The sequence below is a fragment of the Tauraco erythrolophus genome, chromosome 6 (assembly GCF_009769465.1).
Source record: "Tauraco erythrolophus isolate bTauEry1 chromosome 6, bTauEry1.pri, whole genome shotgun sequence".
Classification (NCBI taxonomy): domain Eukaryota; kingdom Metazoa; phylum Chordata; class Aves; order Musophagiformes; family Musophagidae; genus Tauraco; species Tauraco erythrolophus.
The window spans coordinates 22,731,305-22,746,149 of record NC_141470.1 but is presented as its reverse complement, the minus strand read 5'-3'; the positions used below and the strand labels follow the sequence as shown (position 1 = coordinate 22,746,149).

Genomic DNA, 14,845 nt, shown 5'->3' with positions numbered 1-14,845 from the left:
CAGCGAAGCTGTGGGGAAATAATGCAAAGTTGTCCTTGTAATCCTGTTGTCTCAGGCTAACTCTTTCAAGTGAAGCCACTGTGGAGATGACTGCAACCATGAGACTACAAAATAGCTGAACTGTTCTGATGCTCACTGTCCTGAGAAATTTGAACTCCCTGATTCCTACAAGAGTCCTACACCATAGTTTCCTGTATAGACATTGGAATTGGCCCTGCTTATTTCCTAGCAATGTTTGCAACTATTCTTGAGAAGATAATTTTTTTTCTCCATATTTCTGTTATAGCTAACTAGAAATTTGGTCTCTTAATATCTTAAAGTATAGCATCATCATGAGTAATGTTAGAATTATACACTGCTGTGGAAATGTTTGTAAATCAAATGAAGGTATTTCTGTGAAATTGCCCTTCTGTTCTTTTACAACTTGTATTTTTGGCCATCCTTTTTGTTCTAAATACAAAAAATTTCATTGTTACACACTCACGGAAGAAGCATTGGATACTTGAAGCTATTTACAGAAGTAAAGTGTCAAGCAAATTATTTGCTGTTGTAGTTTCTTGACAATGTAAGTAGAGAATGAATGTTGACTAGCATGTTTATCTTTGAGCCAGAAAAGGAAGAAAGCTACAAATACAAATCTCACTTTTTGAGCGTTGCTATTTGAAGTAAATGGTGAAAAAACCCAATTCATAGAAGGTATCATCTGTAATGGAAATGTGGTTAAAATTTTGGTTTGAATGAAAGAGCTCAAAATTACCTTACTTTGTACAAAGAAATTCCTTGTATTTGTACTTTCTTTTAAGGATTTACTTTAATTTGCTAAGCTGTTAATAGCCCTGTAAAATACTGGTTTGCATACCTGAAAAGGCAGTAAAGATCTCTCTCTGTGTGCTCTGTGTACCCTCAATTATTACAGGAGGAAAACATGAGAAGAGAAATAGACACTATTAAAAATGAGCTGAATTCCCTTAAAGGAGTTCATAGACATCTTGAAGATTATCATCCTCCTCAGGGAAATCAGCATTCTCAGCAAGTGGAAAATCTGCAGGTGAGTGTCTCAGCCACAGTACTTTCCATTTTTTTGTAAAAGTATTAGAGAATGAGAGACATGACAGTTTTTCTAGTCTGGCTGTCATGTCCACTGATCTTCCTTTGACATTGCAAAACCTAAAAATTTATTTGATGTAATCAATGATCCAAGATCCCATTAAAACTCTGTGCCCAGAAAATGTTCCTTTTTCATCCAGAGAGGCTCTTATATCACAGAAACTTGAGATTTTACCTCATTAATAAATTTATACGTAATAGATAGCAGTTATTTTAAATAATCCATCTTTACTAAATCCTATTTCACAGACATATTTTGCATGGGTGTTTCTCAAATACTGTGGCAGACCCATTGACTTCATATGTATGTAAGTTCCCTGGAAGTGTGGAAGTAAGTCCATTCCTACTCAGAGGAACTAATTTCAGCCTCTGTAACGTAGGATAGATCAGAAGATTCGTTTTATCAAAATATAGATTATCTAAGTTCTTCAGTTTTAGTTTAAAAAAACTCCAACCTTTATTTTACTTACTGTCTTTAAGAATCATCAAAGGCATAGCAAGCCTAACGAGTAATGATTGCAGGAGGTAGAAGACACTCTTATGCAGCGCAGGTTGAACTAGAATTGAGCTTGTGCTGCTGCGTGAACCAAATTCACATTCGGCTCTATATTCAGAGCACGTGAGAAGTCAACAAGTGGTTAAGCACATGAAGATGGTCTTATGGGGCAAAAGGAAGAGCATGTAGCCCTGCAGCTATTGGTTATCCCTTGCTTAAACTGGATTGCAAATTTATATTCCAGTCTTTTATAAGATGGAAAAACTCATTTGCATGTATACGATTTTGCTTTCAGTGTTAGGAAAATAGGAAAACACTAGGACTGTAAAGACAGATTAATTTTTAGAACTAGTCTATGAATTGTCAGTAAAGTGACAAATTGTAATATATTTTAGAATTTGGAAGAACTTAAAATCAATTTCACAATACATATATGTATCTTTATAGCTCACACACATACATATACACACATATATGAATATATACATATATATGTATCTGCTGGTATGTGCTTAATAATGCAGTGGAAGTTAGAGTTGAAATGAGTACTGACTGTCAAAGCTGTATGAATTCTACAAGGTATAATGCAAATTGTGTAACTCTTAAAAATCATTGTTTCTTTAAATGAAAATGAGATATGAATTATGTTCAGGATGCAGAATCAATGCACACAATCAGTTGTTCACAATAAACAGTATCTTAGCGCTTACTAAGATAATCCTATGTGTTCGAAAGGAGATAAGCTTAAAGCCTATGCTCATAAATGCAAAAAAAAAAAGGCTGAGATGTCTTCTAAATATATCTCTTACACTATCTTATGGAAAATTGCCATACCACTTTGTGTTGTATGATCATAAGATTTCAAAGCTAGGCAGGTTAGGCTGAGTCAAATCTCCAGTGGAACGCTGCCAAAAATTACATGAGCTGCAGCAGATCATATTGATTATTCTAATTGTGGGATTTCACCTTGTATCAGTAATGAGTCAGTGTCTAAGAAAACATAAAAAGGTAAAGTGTTGGCTATGATTTAGATCTTGACTATGGCTCCAAGTGTATGCATATATTTATTTTACACCTAGTGCAATCTGAAGTCCCTGCGATTATTTGTGGGGCATGAAATTCAGAATGTATGTAAATTTCTTCATACTGATCACCTGTGGAATAGGTAATTAAACAAAAGGCCTTTTTAAAGAAAGGTACAATGTCAGATCTCATTACAGACTCAAATTGCAATTCAGTCTAAGTTTGCCATGCTTCACATTTAGTTTAATGTAACTTCTAATACAGCTGTGTACTGCTAGAGAATAGGGCTATACCTAGCAATAGGTTATTGTAATTCTTGTGTGTGTATGTACAGGGAGATCTGGTTTTGAATTTCATAGTATGAAATATTCTGTCGAGGGAAAGGTCATCTTAGGTATATGTATGTTAGTTAGATTCTACTAAATCACAGGGAAAAAAATAAAATCCAGGTTTAATAGTTTTGATATGTAGGCATTTTAGTTTATGCATCTTGGACCTATTCTTGAAGGGCTGAACAGCCATTTGAAGTTAATGGAAACTAGGTTTATTCAACTCATCTGAAAAATCTGGAAAGGAATCATGTAAACCTTTCTCCCTTTCTAAGAACACTTTATCACGTTTGTTTCAGATGCATTCAGCAGTTCAGCCCACACCAACAAATGTGGTAAGTTCCACTGTAGTAGCGGTTTTATACCTGTACCAAAGGGTAACGTGCACAGTTATATTGTGTTGTTTGGTGTTTCCATCTAAAGAAACAGCTCCTAGAAGCAAGAGATTATTTATAAAGAATTACAGCATTCATTAAAGAAAAAGGAAATTTCTAGTATTTGTATTCGAAAAGAAAAGCTTGAAAATGTGATGTCAAGCCTGTATACAGCCAAGAAGCAAAATTAACTAATTAAAAACTTGGAAAACAAAAAAGATATAATATTTATAATTTCCAAATCAGAATGACAGGGAAGATGATAAAACATGAGAAAAAGAGGAAAGAAATTTCAATTGAAACTTCAATGGAAGGTGGAGTATTTGTCAGAGGGAAACTATTTTTAAGACCCTCCTCCATTCACCATGACTCCTCCCTCCCCCAAATCAGCAAAGTTGTGAGCATCAGGATATGTCTATGACCTGTAGAAAATTGTTTCCTGCAGATTTGTATTCTACATCATCTACTATGCCACCACTGCAATAATCCCATTTTTACCAGTGTTGTCTATCTGCCTCCCTCCATTTTGCAATATACTCTGTCCTCCCCATACATCCGATGCCCAGGCACAGCCCTTGTAACTCTCTCCCACATCCCAGTCTTCCTTTTGCAACACTTCCAGTCACCCAAGTATCTTCAGCTTTTTCTCACGTCTTTTATGGACTGAGCAGTACCCCGGCTCCCTCCCACATCTACCTCCTTTTATATCCTATCTTTAGGGCGAGAGTGAGCACGTGCTCCTGACTTCAGCTGCCAAACAGTTGATGATGATAGATGCAGCTTACTTTTTTTTTTTTTGTGAGGCTTTATTAGGGTGTTTCTTCACTATTCAGCTCCTAGTTTTCACAGATCAGTGACTTAAATTTTTAAGTAGACACATCTTTCAGGCTCCCATTCCTGTTGAATTTGAGGTTGAACTCAAATTCAGGTTAAAAAGCCATCTGGGAGGAAATGAGGAACTGACTGACAGGAATTGCAAATTCATTAGTCTTATCTGTCTATGAAATGAAGTTAAAAATCTTCGGTGGTTTGTTAGAAAAAACGTAGTGTTAATATGTATGTGTATGCACATGTGTGAGTGCAAATAGCAATCATGCAGGTTTTTTCCACATATAACTACTGAGCAGGTCACTGACTTAGCCAGCAGGTAGAGGGAGTGATCCAGTCAGCACATGTACAACACACATTCCTTCCTCTGAGAAATTCTGTCAATCTGTATAACTTTTCTCTGTGGACTGTAATATAGCAGGATGTAGTTTCTTTCCTACTCTTCTAGAGTATTAGTCTGCTTTTTTTTCCTCCGTTTATATTAACTATGTATACTTAGGTGAATGGTCTTTTTTTTTCCATCAGAACCGTAAAAATAATTTTAAATCTAAGTCCTGAACTTTAAATCTAATCAGTGACTGTAGTAACTTATTAAAATATGTATGATCTTTTGTTCCTTCTTATGCTAGAGTGGTCAAGAACACTCAAAAGACAGTGAAATACAGGCTATTCAGAAAGAAAATGAGTGTATGCAATCTGTAAGAAAAGACGGTAATTTTGGGTATGAAGAAGAAACTGAAGTAAAAACCACAATGGACTACTCTTCAAGCACTGAGGAACGACAGATGGAGCAAAGTAATAACTTTACATGGATAATAGAGATCAGTAGTATTGTTGAAGAAAGGATAAATGTTTACAGATACAGTATATGACATGAGAATGCTTGAATCCTGAATTAAATGTTTTTGTACTAACAGTAGAATTTTGGTGTCAGTGCTAATCTGTGAAGTCACAAAGCTCTGAATGAAAGCACAGCCTTCCAGGGGCTGCCCTGAGATAGATAGTAAGATAGTCCATGTGCTGTAACCCCTCAAGCTGTTGCAATACTCTTTCTGCATACCAGTTCAAGAGTGAATAGGGGTTAGGAAGAACTATAATGTGTATAGAAGTGTTGGAAGCAAACCCAAGGACTTTCCCTTTCCCATAAAACAGTGAAAAAAGGCAGAAAGAGAGTGATTGCACTGCACAGGACAACGAAGGTCTGTTCATGTGGATAATCATAATAATTTTCTATACAAAGCCCTTTTTAACTCCAGTAAGTAATTTTTTTAAGCCACCTAAAGGAAATGTACTTAGTCTCTAATGCTTGGTCTCTAAAATGTACCAAAGATAAGTGGAAATATGAAAACTTAAGTGCAAAGTGACTGCTTTAAAGGATCAATGCTCACAGCCTTCGAGTGTATCTATCAGAAAACACTTTTCTGATATTGAAATGCTTGTTATTCCTCATTACCATCAAGTCATAGCATATTCCTTTTGGTATGAACATAGTCCCTTAAACAGTTTTTTTGGGGTTTGTTTTCCATTTAGCTAAAAATGCTGCTTTCAAAAATAAAGAAAAATACGGTTGCAGTAGTAACAAGTGGCTTAAACTTTATGTAAACACACAATGGTTGATTAAGTATGTGTTATAATTTCATAATGAAGACCCCTTTCAATAATAAGGGCAACGTATCAGCTGGGAAATATTTCAACTGTCAGCCATAGCTAAAATCTACAAAATGTTAATGCGTTTTCTGTTTGAACAGCTTATAAATATTTTGCAAGTTACCATAATGCAATACTTATCTAAAGTAACTTTTTGACAAACTTGCATGTGTTAATATAAGAAAAAATCAGTATCAATACTAATTGAGTCCATCTCTTTGGAAACTTTAAACTCTAAAAGTAAAGCATTACTTAACCTCTAGGTTTTCTATCACTAACTAGAGAATACACTTACTCTAACAGATTTACAAGTTCTTGAAAACAGTTTTAAGGATGAAATTAATGTTGCTAGCCCTTATGAAGAAAAGCAAAGGGAGGCTTCTCCCAGGAATACCCTCTGCACAGATACTGATTTAATTACCCAAGGACAGACCTCGGAAATACATGTCACTGAGTGCAAAGAAGCAGAAAATCTAGGAGCAACATGTAGAGCGGTTACTGGATGAAAACAATGCAAACTTAGAACAAAAGTTACAGGACAGAACTGAGCCATTGGCAGCATGCCACACACAAACAAGAAAGATTTTTTGGACAATACTGGCATTGTAGGTGCCTGCAAGAAAAATGGAAGTCAAGAGACCAACTCTAGCAAGCAAGAATTGTGCAATACTACAGATGAGTCAATTTGTACTAAGGCAGATAAAAAATCAAATACCATCCAGACAACGAAATTGTCCTTACTCCTGAAGCACCCAAAACAGAGTCTGAAGCGGTTCTTTGCACTGAGAAGAATACTGTATGTGAGAGAAGTACAGATAATAATCAAGCTAATGAATTAAATTTTGGCAACCTATCTCATATTAAAGAAAATTCTCAAACAGAGTACCAAAAAATGTAGCTTGCTGGACAGAGACAATGATGCAGGCAATGGACTACATAAAACAGAAAAAAACTTGTTAAATCTGAGTGGTTACATAGAGATAAAATTCCTTTTAAACAGACACACGTAGATGCTGAAGACAGAAATTATGATGACAATGCCAGAAACATAAACAGTGCACTGAGGAGTACTGGTGTTCCAGGAACTGATGCTCAAAATCTACCAACCATTTCTTGTGATAATGCAAGCAGTGATGATGCCACAAAAAGACACAGTGATAATATGTCGCTCTTAGGCACCTTCAATTTATGCCCCCCAAAAATAGAAAGAGCAAGAAACATGGATGAAACACGCAGCAGGCAACCTGAACAAGACAGTACTGAAAAAACAGAGAATGCTGCAAATACATGTACTTTGAACACTGAAGCTGTATCTCCAGTAAAGGCTGATGATCTTGAAATAATTGCTCATAAAAAAACCCCAACAGATAGAATTAGTACTGATAAACTAATTTCATGTAAAAAAGTTAATGATGATATTCAGACATACTCCATCAAAAATGGATGTTCCCTGGAGATTAATAATTCAACAAATAACACATTGTTAAAAGAGAAAAAAGACTCACTGAATAGTACCATTCCAGGAAGGAAGTTTGCTGAGGGTCACCTGAAAGAATCATGCTCTTTACCCATGAGAACATCTGGAAGTTTAGTAACATAACTGGAAGGTCATCCTTTGATCTTTCAACCTCAGATAAAAAAGCTGAGAAAACTCCACTATACTTAAGTTTTTTAGACCTCAGTTCTTGTTCAAGAGTAAATCAAATGAGAGGTCAAGCTGCATGGACTTCAGTTTCCAAGGAACCTTCCCTTTTGAAACTATCATGCTTAGTGGAAAACAACACAAAGGTTATTTCAAAAACACAGTGTCAAAATCTCAGAGGAAATGGTGACAGAAGAGAAGCAGGACTAGGTAAGAAAAATAAGCGTTTATGTTTTGAACCATGTACTGAATATACTTAGAAAAATTATCAAAATATGGAATTTCTGCATCTAATCTTAGTGTAGCATAGAAAAATATAACCTTCTGTTATACAGCCAAAAAAAAAATGAAATATGAGATTTCTCTGTCAATTTATAGAATAAATGCAACTAAGTAGCTTTTGTTTGCTCAATTATCTGATCAAATAAAGTTTTTCTCATGTTTTCCTTGTGAAAGAAAAGCAGTGTAACAACAAACTGAATTTTTGTAGCAGTTCTAACCCTAATGTAGAGCATACTCTATCAGGGCTCTGCATATACCTGAAAAGCACTGAGCAGCTTTTGGAAATTATTCAGTGCACTCTTTTTGCGTAAAAACTAGGGTAGTTTTTGAACCAGTAGATGCTGCTTGAATGGGGCATAGAAGAAGTTTACTTTTTTATTTATTGTACATCTCTAATTCAGATGGACACTTATAACCACCTCAATGCGTTGAATGTGTGAAAGGAGAAGTTTATATTCTTTGAAGCTCTGGAAAACACACCTAGCTGTTAAGAGCGCTCAAGGAGCTTTTTCATCTCCTACTCTTGTTACTTGGTGATTATTTGCTGAGCAATATTTTGCATATGCAAAACAGTAAATATGAACTTTTTCTATGTTTCTAAATCATTACTCAAATGTGGAAAAACTGTAGTTTAGATTTGGTTTGCAATAAAATTAGCTGTTAGATTACCCCGCTATTTATTTACTACACTTGCCATTTCTAAACTCAACCTTTTACTAAAGTAGTAAAAGCATCATCTCTATTTCCACAGTAAACTGATTCCAATACATTTACAGATGTTCCTCTAGTTCAGTAATTGGACAGAGTAAGAGACAGCATAAGTGCTGCCTTCCTTTCTCAAAATAAAGCGTGAATGAAGAGCCTATTCTTAATGCATGTTGTAAGCTTAAAAAAGTAGATAGATAATCTCTTAAGTCTCTGGAAAAAATGAGAGCCTCTGCTTTTGTAGAGAAATGGAGCTTTGGGAGCTTAGATGTTTTTCAAAGGAGCTAGATCCACAATCTAGGGTGTTTGTGTCTATTTGAGGTTTTGTTGAGGTTAGTGTTTTGAGCTTTGCCCCTTGAATGTTCAAAGATCAGAATGGACTCCTGTCCCTTAGTTTTGCAGCCACTGGCAGTGAGACAGAAAACCAGGAGTCTGGTTTCTTATATTGTTCTGGTGTTACGAATTAGGTTCGTAGCTAGTTTTGTTTCTGTGCTTGGTCTCTTACCCATGTACATTTGTATACAGATGCACAATTTTTTGAAGCTCAGTTTCAGAAAAGTCTTTGTCCCTAAAACAACAGTGGTGGTCCTAATGTAGCAGAACCCTGATCTCAAATGGTACAATATTCATTTTAATAATGTGAATTTTTATATGTTTCAAGACAATGAATGCATAGTCATGTGATGTTCTGCATATATCTTTTCTGTAGGAACAGATAGCACTATCTTAAGTTCTTCCATGTGTTTCTTCTCTTTTTCTTGTCAGAAACCTTTCTGTATTTAAAGTAATGTAATTCCATGAAGTCTCTGAGAGGTTCATCTAAAGGAGTTGGTAGAGGGTTTAGTGTAACTCTAGTTCCCCAAATGAGTTGCCTACTGACCAGCACAGTCACCAGACCTCTTGAATTCTAGCAAAACTTCACAGTGAGGATCTTGGTCTGGGTCCCAGATGTACCTCTCTCTTTATCATACTGCCCAATTTAGATAGGTCCTTACTTCAGCTTGCTGACCTCTCTGAATCCTGCACCTCTTTCAGAGACTACAGAACCTTACTGTCAGGGCACCTAAGAGTTAGTCGTTGTGGTACTCAGCACTGTAACTTCCAAGATTTATTGTGGTTGGTTTCTGTTTCATTTTGTTTTCAGATGTTTTCCCAATGGCAAACCTGGAGTGGAATCCATGTGGACAGTGTCCCTAAATTTGTTTGTGTGTTTGTGGGTTTTTTTTTTTACTTACTGAAGCACAAACAGCTTAGCCATACAGGAGACGTAGAGGTGAAGAGCATTGGTGAAAGAGTTTAGTAAGCCTGTCTGAGGGAATTCCTTTGGCTGCCTACCCACAATGCAATTTCCTATTTGTACAACTCTGGTTCCCAGACAGTAGCCACTCCGCATCAGTAAATGGAGAAATGAACTGGGAACAGGCAACGTCTTCCTGGCAAACTCAAAAAAGAAAACAAACACAAACCCATAACCATCTTCCTCTTCCTCCCAAGAGAGAATGACAGTATCCTTAATTAACTGTTACATAACCATGAGGTAACATGTATTTTTATAGCAAAATAAAGATTTTACTATTGTAGCAGTGATTAACAAGCATCAATGTAGTGACAAAACTGCTACTGTTTGCATTATGAGCAATGTGAAACTACGCTTATGTTTGATCTTGCAGGGAACTGGATATGGGTTTCAACGGAGTCCACTAGCAGTGCGTAAAGCTGCTGCAGGATTGGAGCCTTATACTTTGCTATGATTAATCTGCTTATTTGCCCCCTCCTACCTTTAGTAGATAGCTATAGCATGATTTCCTGAAACATCAGGTATAGCCATGTACAAACAGACTCCTTATTTAGAATGTTCTTTGTCTAAAAACCTTTGTATTTAGAATGTCTTTTTATTACCAGTCACCCTGGAATATGATGTCAGGATGGCAGTAATTATTTATTTTATTATTATTATCAGAAGATGAGTCTTAAAGTAATACTGTCTGAAAACAGTATATTCATTCAGCTACAATATTCAGAATACATACATTTTCTATAAATCACAATTTAAATTTGCCATTAACTTAATACGTGAACATTATATAAAACATTTTTAATCAGAACAGAAATATACCTCATCTTTACAGACAAAATAGATGCAGAAGTATGTGAAAGAAAAAAAAAAAAAAGAGGAGGGGGAAAAGCCTACAACAGAGATTCAGTGATTTAAAACAAAAATATTTGGTTTTTTAAGATCAGAGGTAAACCAGAAATTTAGTTACTTTACAATTAGTGCCTAGAGACTAAATTGCAGTTGTTACCATTTCCTTTTTGTCAATCAGGTTCTACGAGTTTTAGAAGAGCTGCCGACACTAGTATCCACCGAGACCCCCAGGGAGACCCTAGTGAAGAATGGAATGCTATAGCAAAGACTTTTTATGATTCTTCTTTTCCCACAGAACATGTAAGTCAATTAAAAATATTGCGGACCAGACCTCAGTGAGCTAATTCCACAGATATTTGTACAACTGTACGCATCTGGATACTTTAAGACTGAGTCAATCTCCAAAATAATATCAAAAGGGCAACAAGGCACCATTTTTCACAATTAAGGTTGATAGAAAGCAGCAGGAAAAAGTCACAGCATATGAATCAAACAGATGCTAACCAGTCTGCTTGGGAGGGGAGGAAGAGGGTAGTTCATTGTGTACCCTAATAAAAATCATCACCTACAGTAAAAGTAGGAGTTAAACGCAAAAAAAAAAAGTAGTATGCAAAAGTATAAAAACATTGTTTCCTTTTTTACTCGACAGGAACATGTTATTTGAAAGATCTGTGAAAGACTAAAACTTCAGCAGATCTATGAATTAGAGCCTATCCATTTATTCTATACTGCAGTTATGCGCTGCCATATTTAGAGTTACCGTATTATTTAGTAGGATGGCATTACACAAACACGTGTAAAAGCAGAGAACTAAAAAGAAACCTATTGTTTCCCTGAAAGCCAGCTTCATAAAGGACGGCACTAGCAAGGGCTCGTACTGCTTTTTTCGATCTATGTTAGACTGTGGAGCTTGAACAGCTGTAACTGCTGTGTCAGGATTTGACCTAGCGCTAAACATCTTATTCAAAGGTGATGCAATAATTTACAACTACAGTTGACCTTCCTTTTTAGAAAAGGTTCTCGAGGTATTTCTCAGGTAGTTGTGGCTGTCTTCTCTGGATGAGGTTTGAGGCCAGGGTGTATAGTGTTTTCAAGTGACATGGGGCTGACTTCGGTGGACTTGAGCAGCTCTCAATGCCATTAACATTCATGTTCTCTGAATTCAGAAATAGACTGATGTTTTAAATTACTCAGCTTTCCTAACGTGACTCTACTTGGGAATGACAGTGAGGTGGATTTTTCATCAAACATAGTGGTGGTGTTTACTGTGTCTTTCCTGCTTTTTCTCACTGTGGTGGGGCCAGGAATTGATCGGTTAGAGCACTTTTCTCACTCTGCCTTGCTTGCTGTCCCTCACTCTCTCTCTCTCTCCCAGCTGAGAACTTTTGGAAATACGTGAACTAAAACACCTAATCTACAGCTAATACAAAGCTGTATTTCATTATCTGACTGTGGTTATAACTACTTTGTCACCTCCAAACTAAAGCTCCTTATGTGCTGGCTAAGTAAAAACTGAGATGGACAAGAAAAGGCTGCCTTGCTGGTCTGACCTTAGATTAAGTATTTTAAATAATCTATGAAATCTCAGCCTGGGATATTGCAGACCACTCTCTCCCTTCTGTGTTGGTGTCATTCTAATACCCTCTGTCCTCAACTTTGTCATTTTTACGACCGATACGAAAAAGCTGTTGAGAGATTAAAAATCAGTTCAGCAGTCTTTTTTGCTGCTCAGTTTATTTGTTTTGACAAACATGTATGACTGTAACTAGAACAGACTTAACACCTTCCCCAGTTTGGGTAATGTCGTTCAACCAAAGTACAGTACTCAAAAATTGATAAAAATGAAAAGGAAATGCTACAGGTGCACTTAGAATTCTAGTAAAAATATCAAAAACTGCTTTAAACATTAGTCTGCACATGCCTGAGTACCAAGGTAAGGGTGAATAAGCATCCTCAGCTTAGTTTAAACACAAGTTCCTAACCATGCATCGTACTATTTTTACATTTAAGTGTCCCATAGGTTGCTGTATCACTCAGTGCTGGCAGTAAGACACATTTCACTTGTATTTTATTGTGAAAATGCTGAGGCTTTTTATTTGACAGCTGAGATTATTTTTTTTTAAAAAGCTTTATTCTCAACATGCTGTCACAGAACTACATTAAAATGCTATATATATTACCTAACTGCAATTACTTCTCCAAAGAGGTCTAAACACTTGTTGTCTTCAGTAAAATCCAAGTAACGTGGCATGGCTTTATTTCACCGGAAAACTTCACTTCCACATATGGATGATGTAATGAAAGTTTTTCTCTTGGATTGTTAGTACAGGACAGATGCAGCCCCACGTACTAGCCACAGACATTTTGACTAGTGGCTTGCAATGAACTATGGCGTTTCTTTGTGAGGCCTTGGGAAAGAGCATGGGGGAGTGTATGTATACAGCCACTAGAATCAACAGGTTGAAAATTTTATTACTCAAATGAAGAAGTTACTTCCTACTCCCTGAAGGGGAGAATCCAGTCATTATTGACCTGAAGTATCAGTATCTTCAGCTGCATGGCAGTAATGTTGTTAGAGATGCAATAGGCGAAGTGAACAAGTTGCCTGAAGTTTATTGTTCATATTTCAAACTTCAAGAAATGCTTGTGCACTGGGGAAGGAAAGTTTTAGCACAAAATTCATGTGCTAAAATAAAGGCAGGCCTGATAAAGACTGTGGCTCACCATTGGTTGGGGTCACAGTTGCCCAATATTTAAAAATAATTCGGGGGGCGGGGGGAAGGCCTCATCTTGCAATCCCTGGAAAAGAATTACCCTAGCATGCCACGAAAGTATTAGATGTGACATTACAGATTCCCAGGAACCACTGCATCACTGGCTCTGTGTACCACGGCTTTGTTGTGCACGTGTGCTCAGGCAGATGGCTGGTGCTGCTTGCTGGCCTCCCCGAGCCACACAACATTGGATTACAAGTGGAGAACTGATCATTCAGGCAAAAAACTGTTTTCCTGCTGTGTTGTTGTCTATGTTTGATTTGTGTAGATGTGAAGTATCTATCAAATGGTAATTAAAACTATTCAAAGAACAAAAAGATCTTCAACATAAAAAACCAAGCTATTACAGACTGTGCATTAGTTAAAGATGTTTGCTTCCTAATCTATACAGTGAAGTAGAGAGGGAGTTAACACTATAAACCTCATGATTTTGGGTTTTGTTAATCAAATGCTTGCATAGCAATAGAAATGTCAATTGCAACATTAACTGTTTAATTAAACTATTTATTTTGCTAATCTGCATTCTAGTACAAGGTTGTCTTTTTTTTTTTAATCATACACTTCCATACTAAGTCTTACATTAAGGTTTGGTTTATAAAAGTATAGTTGTCATTATCAAGTTTTCTAAATTAAGGCTGGAACAAGCACTTCAAATTAAACATTTTTTCTAATTGACTTACCTTTCTGTTCACATTTGCTTGCTTGCTTAATGCAACAATTTGAACATTTGTACTGGATTATTAACTGCTATGTTTGTATTCTGTCAGGTGAAAGAAGGATTTACTCCTTTACAGCATGAGCAGAAGTCTTCTCCCATGACTGTAACTCCAGCAAGAAGTGAAAGTGCACTCAGAGATGAGGTCAGCTGTTCTACTCATAACTCCGTTATACAAAACCAAATAGAAAAAATTGAGAAATTCCTGAATTCAGAGAGACTTCATTCAGCAAGAAAAAGAAAACATGAAGATGACCAGTGAAAATCAGTGGCAGATGATAAAAAGCATGTCTTTTAGGCACAGATAAATCACTTCAGTAAAAGAGATTTGTAGAGGTATTCTATAGAATATGGTATGTATGCACTGTTCTTTCATGTTTAATGCAGCACATAGACCTTGTATGTTCAAAAGTGGATACAATCCCTACTGATAACGTTAGTTCTCTGTTTCTGCAATCAAATCCAAGTTGTTGTGGGTTTTGCCCAAAGTTAAAAAGTTTACAAGTTAATGTTTTAATATCTATTCAGTAAAATTAAACAATTACTTAAGAGTACCCTTCTCCTGCTCCTTTTTGGCTGAAATAGTTCAATTTAGTTTCTCTGTCAGACTGCTCACTCAGTTTTCAGGCAAAATCAGCTGCAACTGTTTCAAAATACAATGGTATCTACAAACATTTACAGCAACGTAGAACTGCTCTAAGGGGCAGAAGAACAGGGAAATCTTCTGCTTACTTTTACTGCCAAATTATTTAAATATATCTGTTGCAGTTGATTCTG

At 36.3% G+C, this 14,845-nt stretch overlaps 1 protein-coding gene across 1 annotated transcript in view; it reads left to right on the top strand.

The window, feature by feature from the left end:
* The window catches only part of CCDC73 (coiled-coil domain containing 73), a 67,996-nt gene extending 53,666 nt beyond the window's left edge, over positions 1–14,330 (top strand). The window contains exons 13-17 of the mRNA XM_086612910.1: positions 917–1,048; positions 3,255–3,290; positions 4,787–4,952; positions 10,758–10,879; positions 14,121–14,330. Coding sequence (XP_086469036.1) covers positions 917–1,048; positions 3,255–3,290; positions 4,787–4,952; positions 10,758–10,879; positions 14,121–14,330 — 666 coding nt within the window. The remainder of the gene's footprint in view (positions 1–916; positions 1,049–3,254; positions 3,291–4,786; positions 4,953–10,757; positions 10,880–14,120) is intronic.
* The last annotated feature ends 515 nt before the right edge of the window (positions 14,331–14,845 follow it).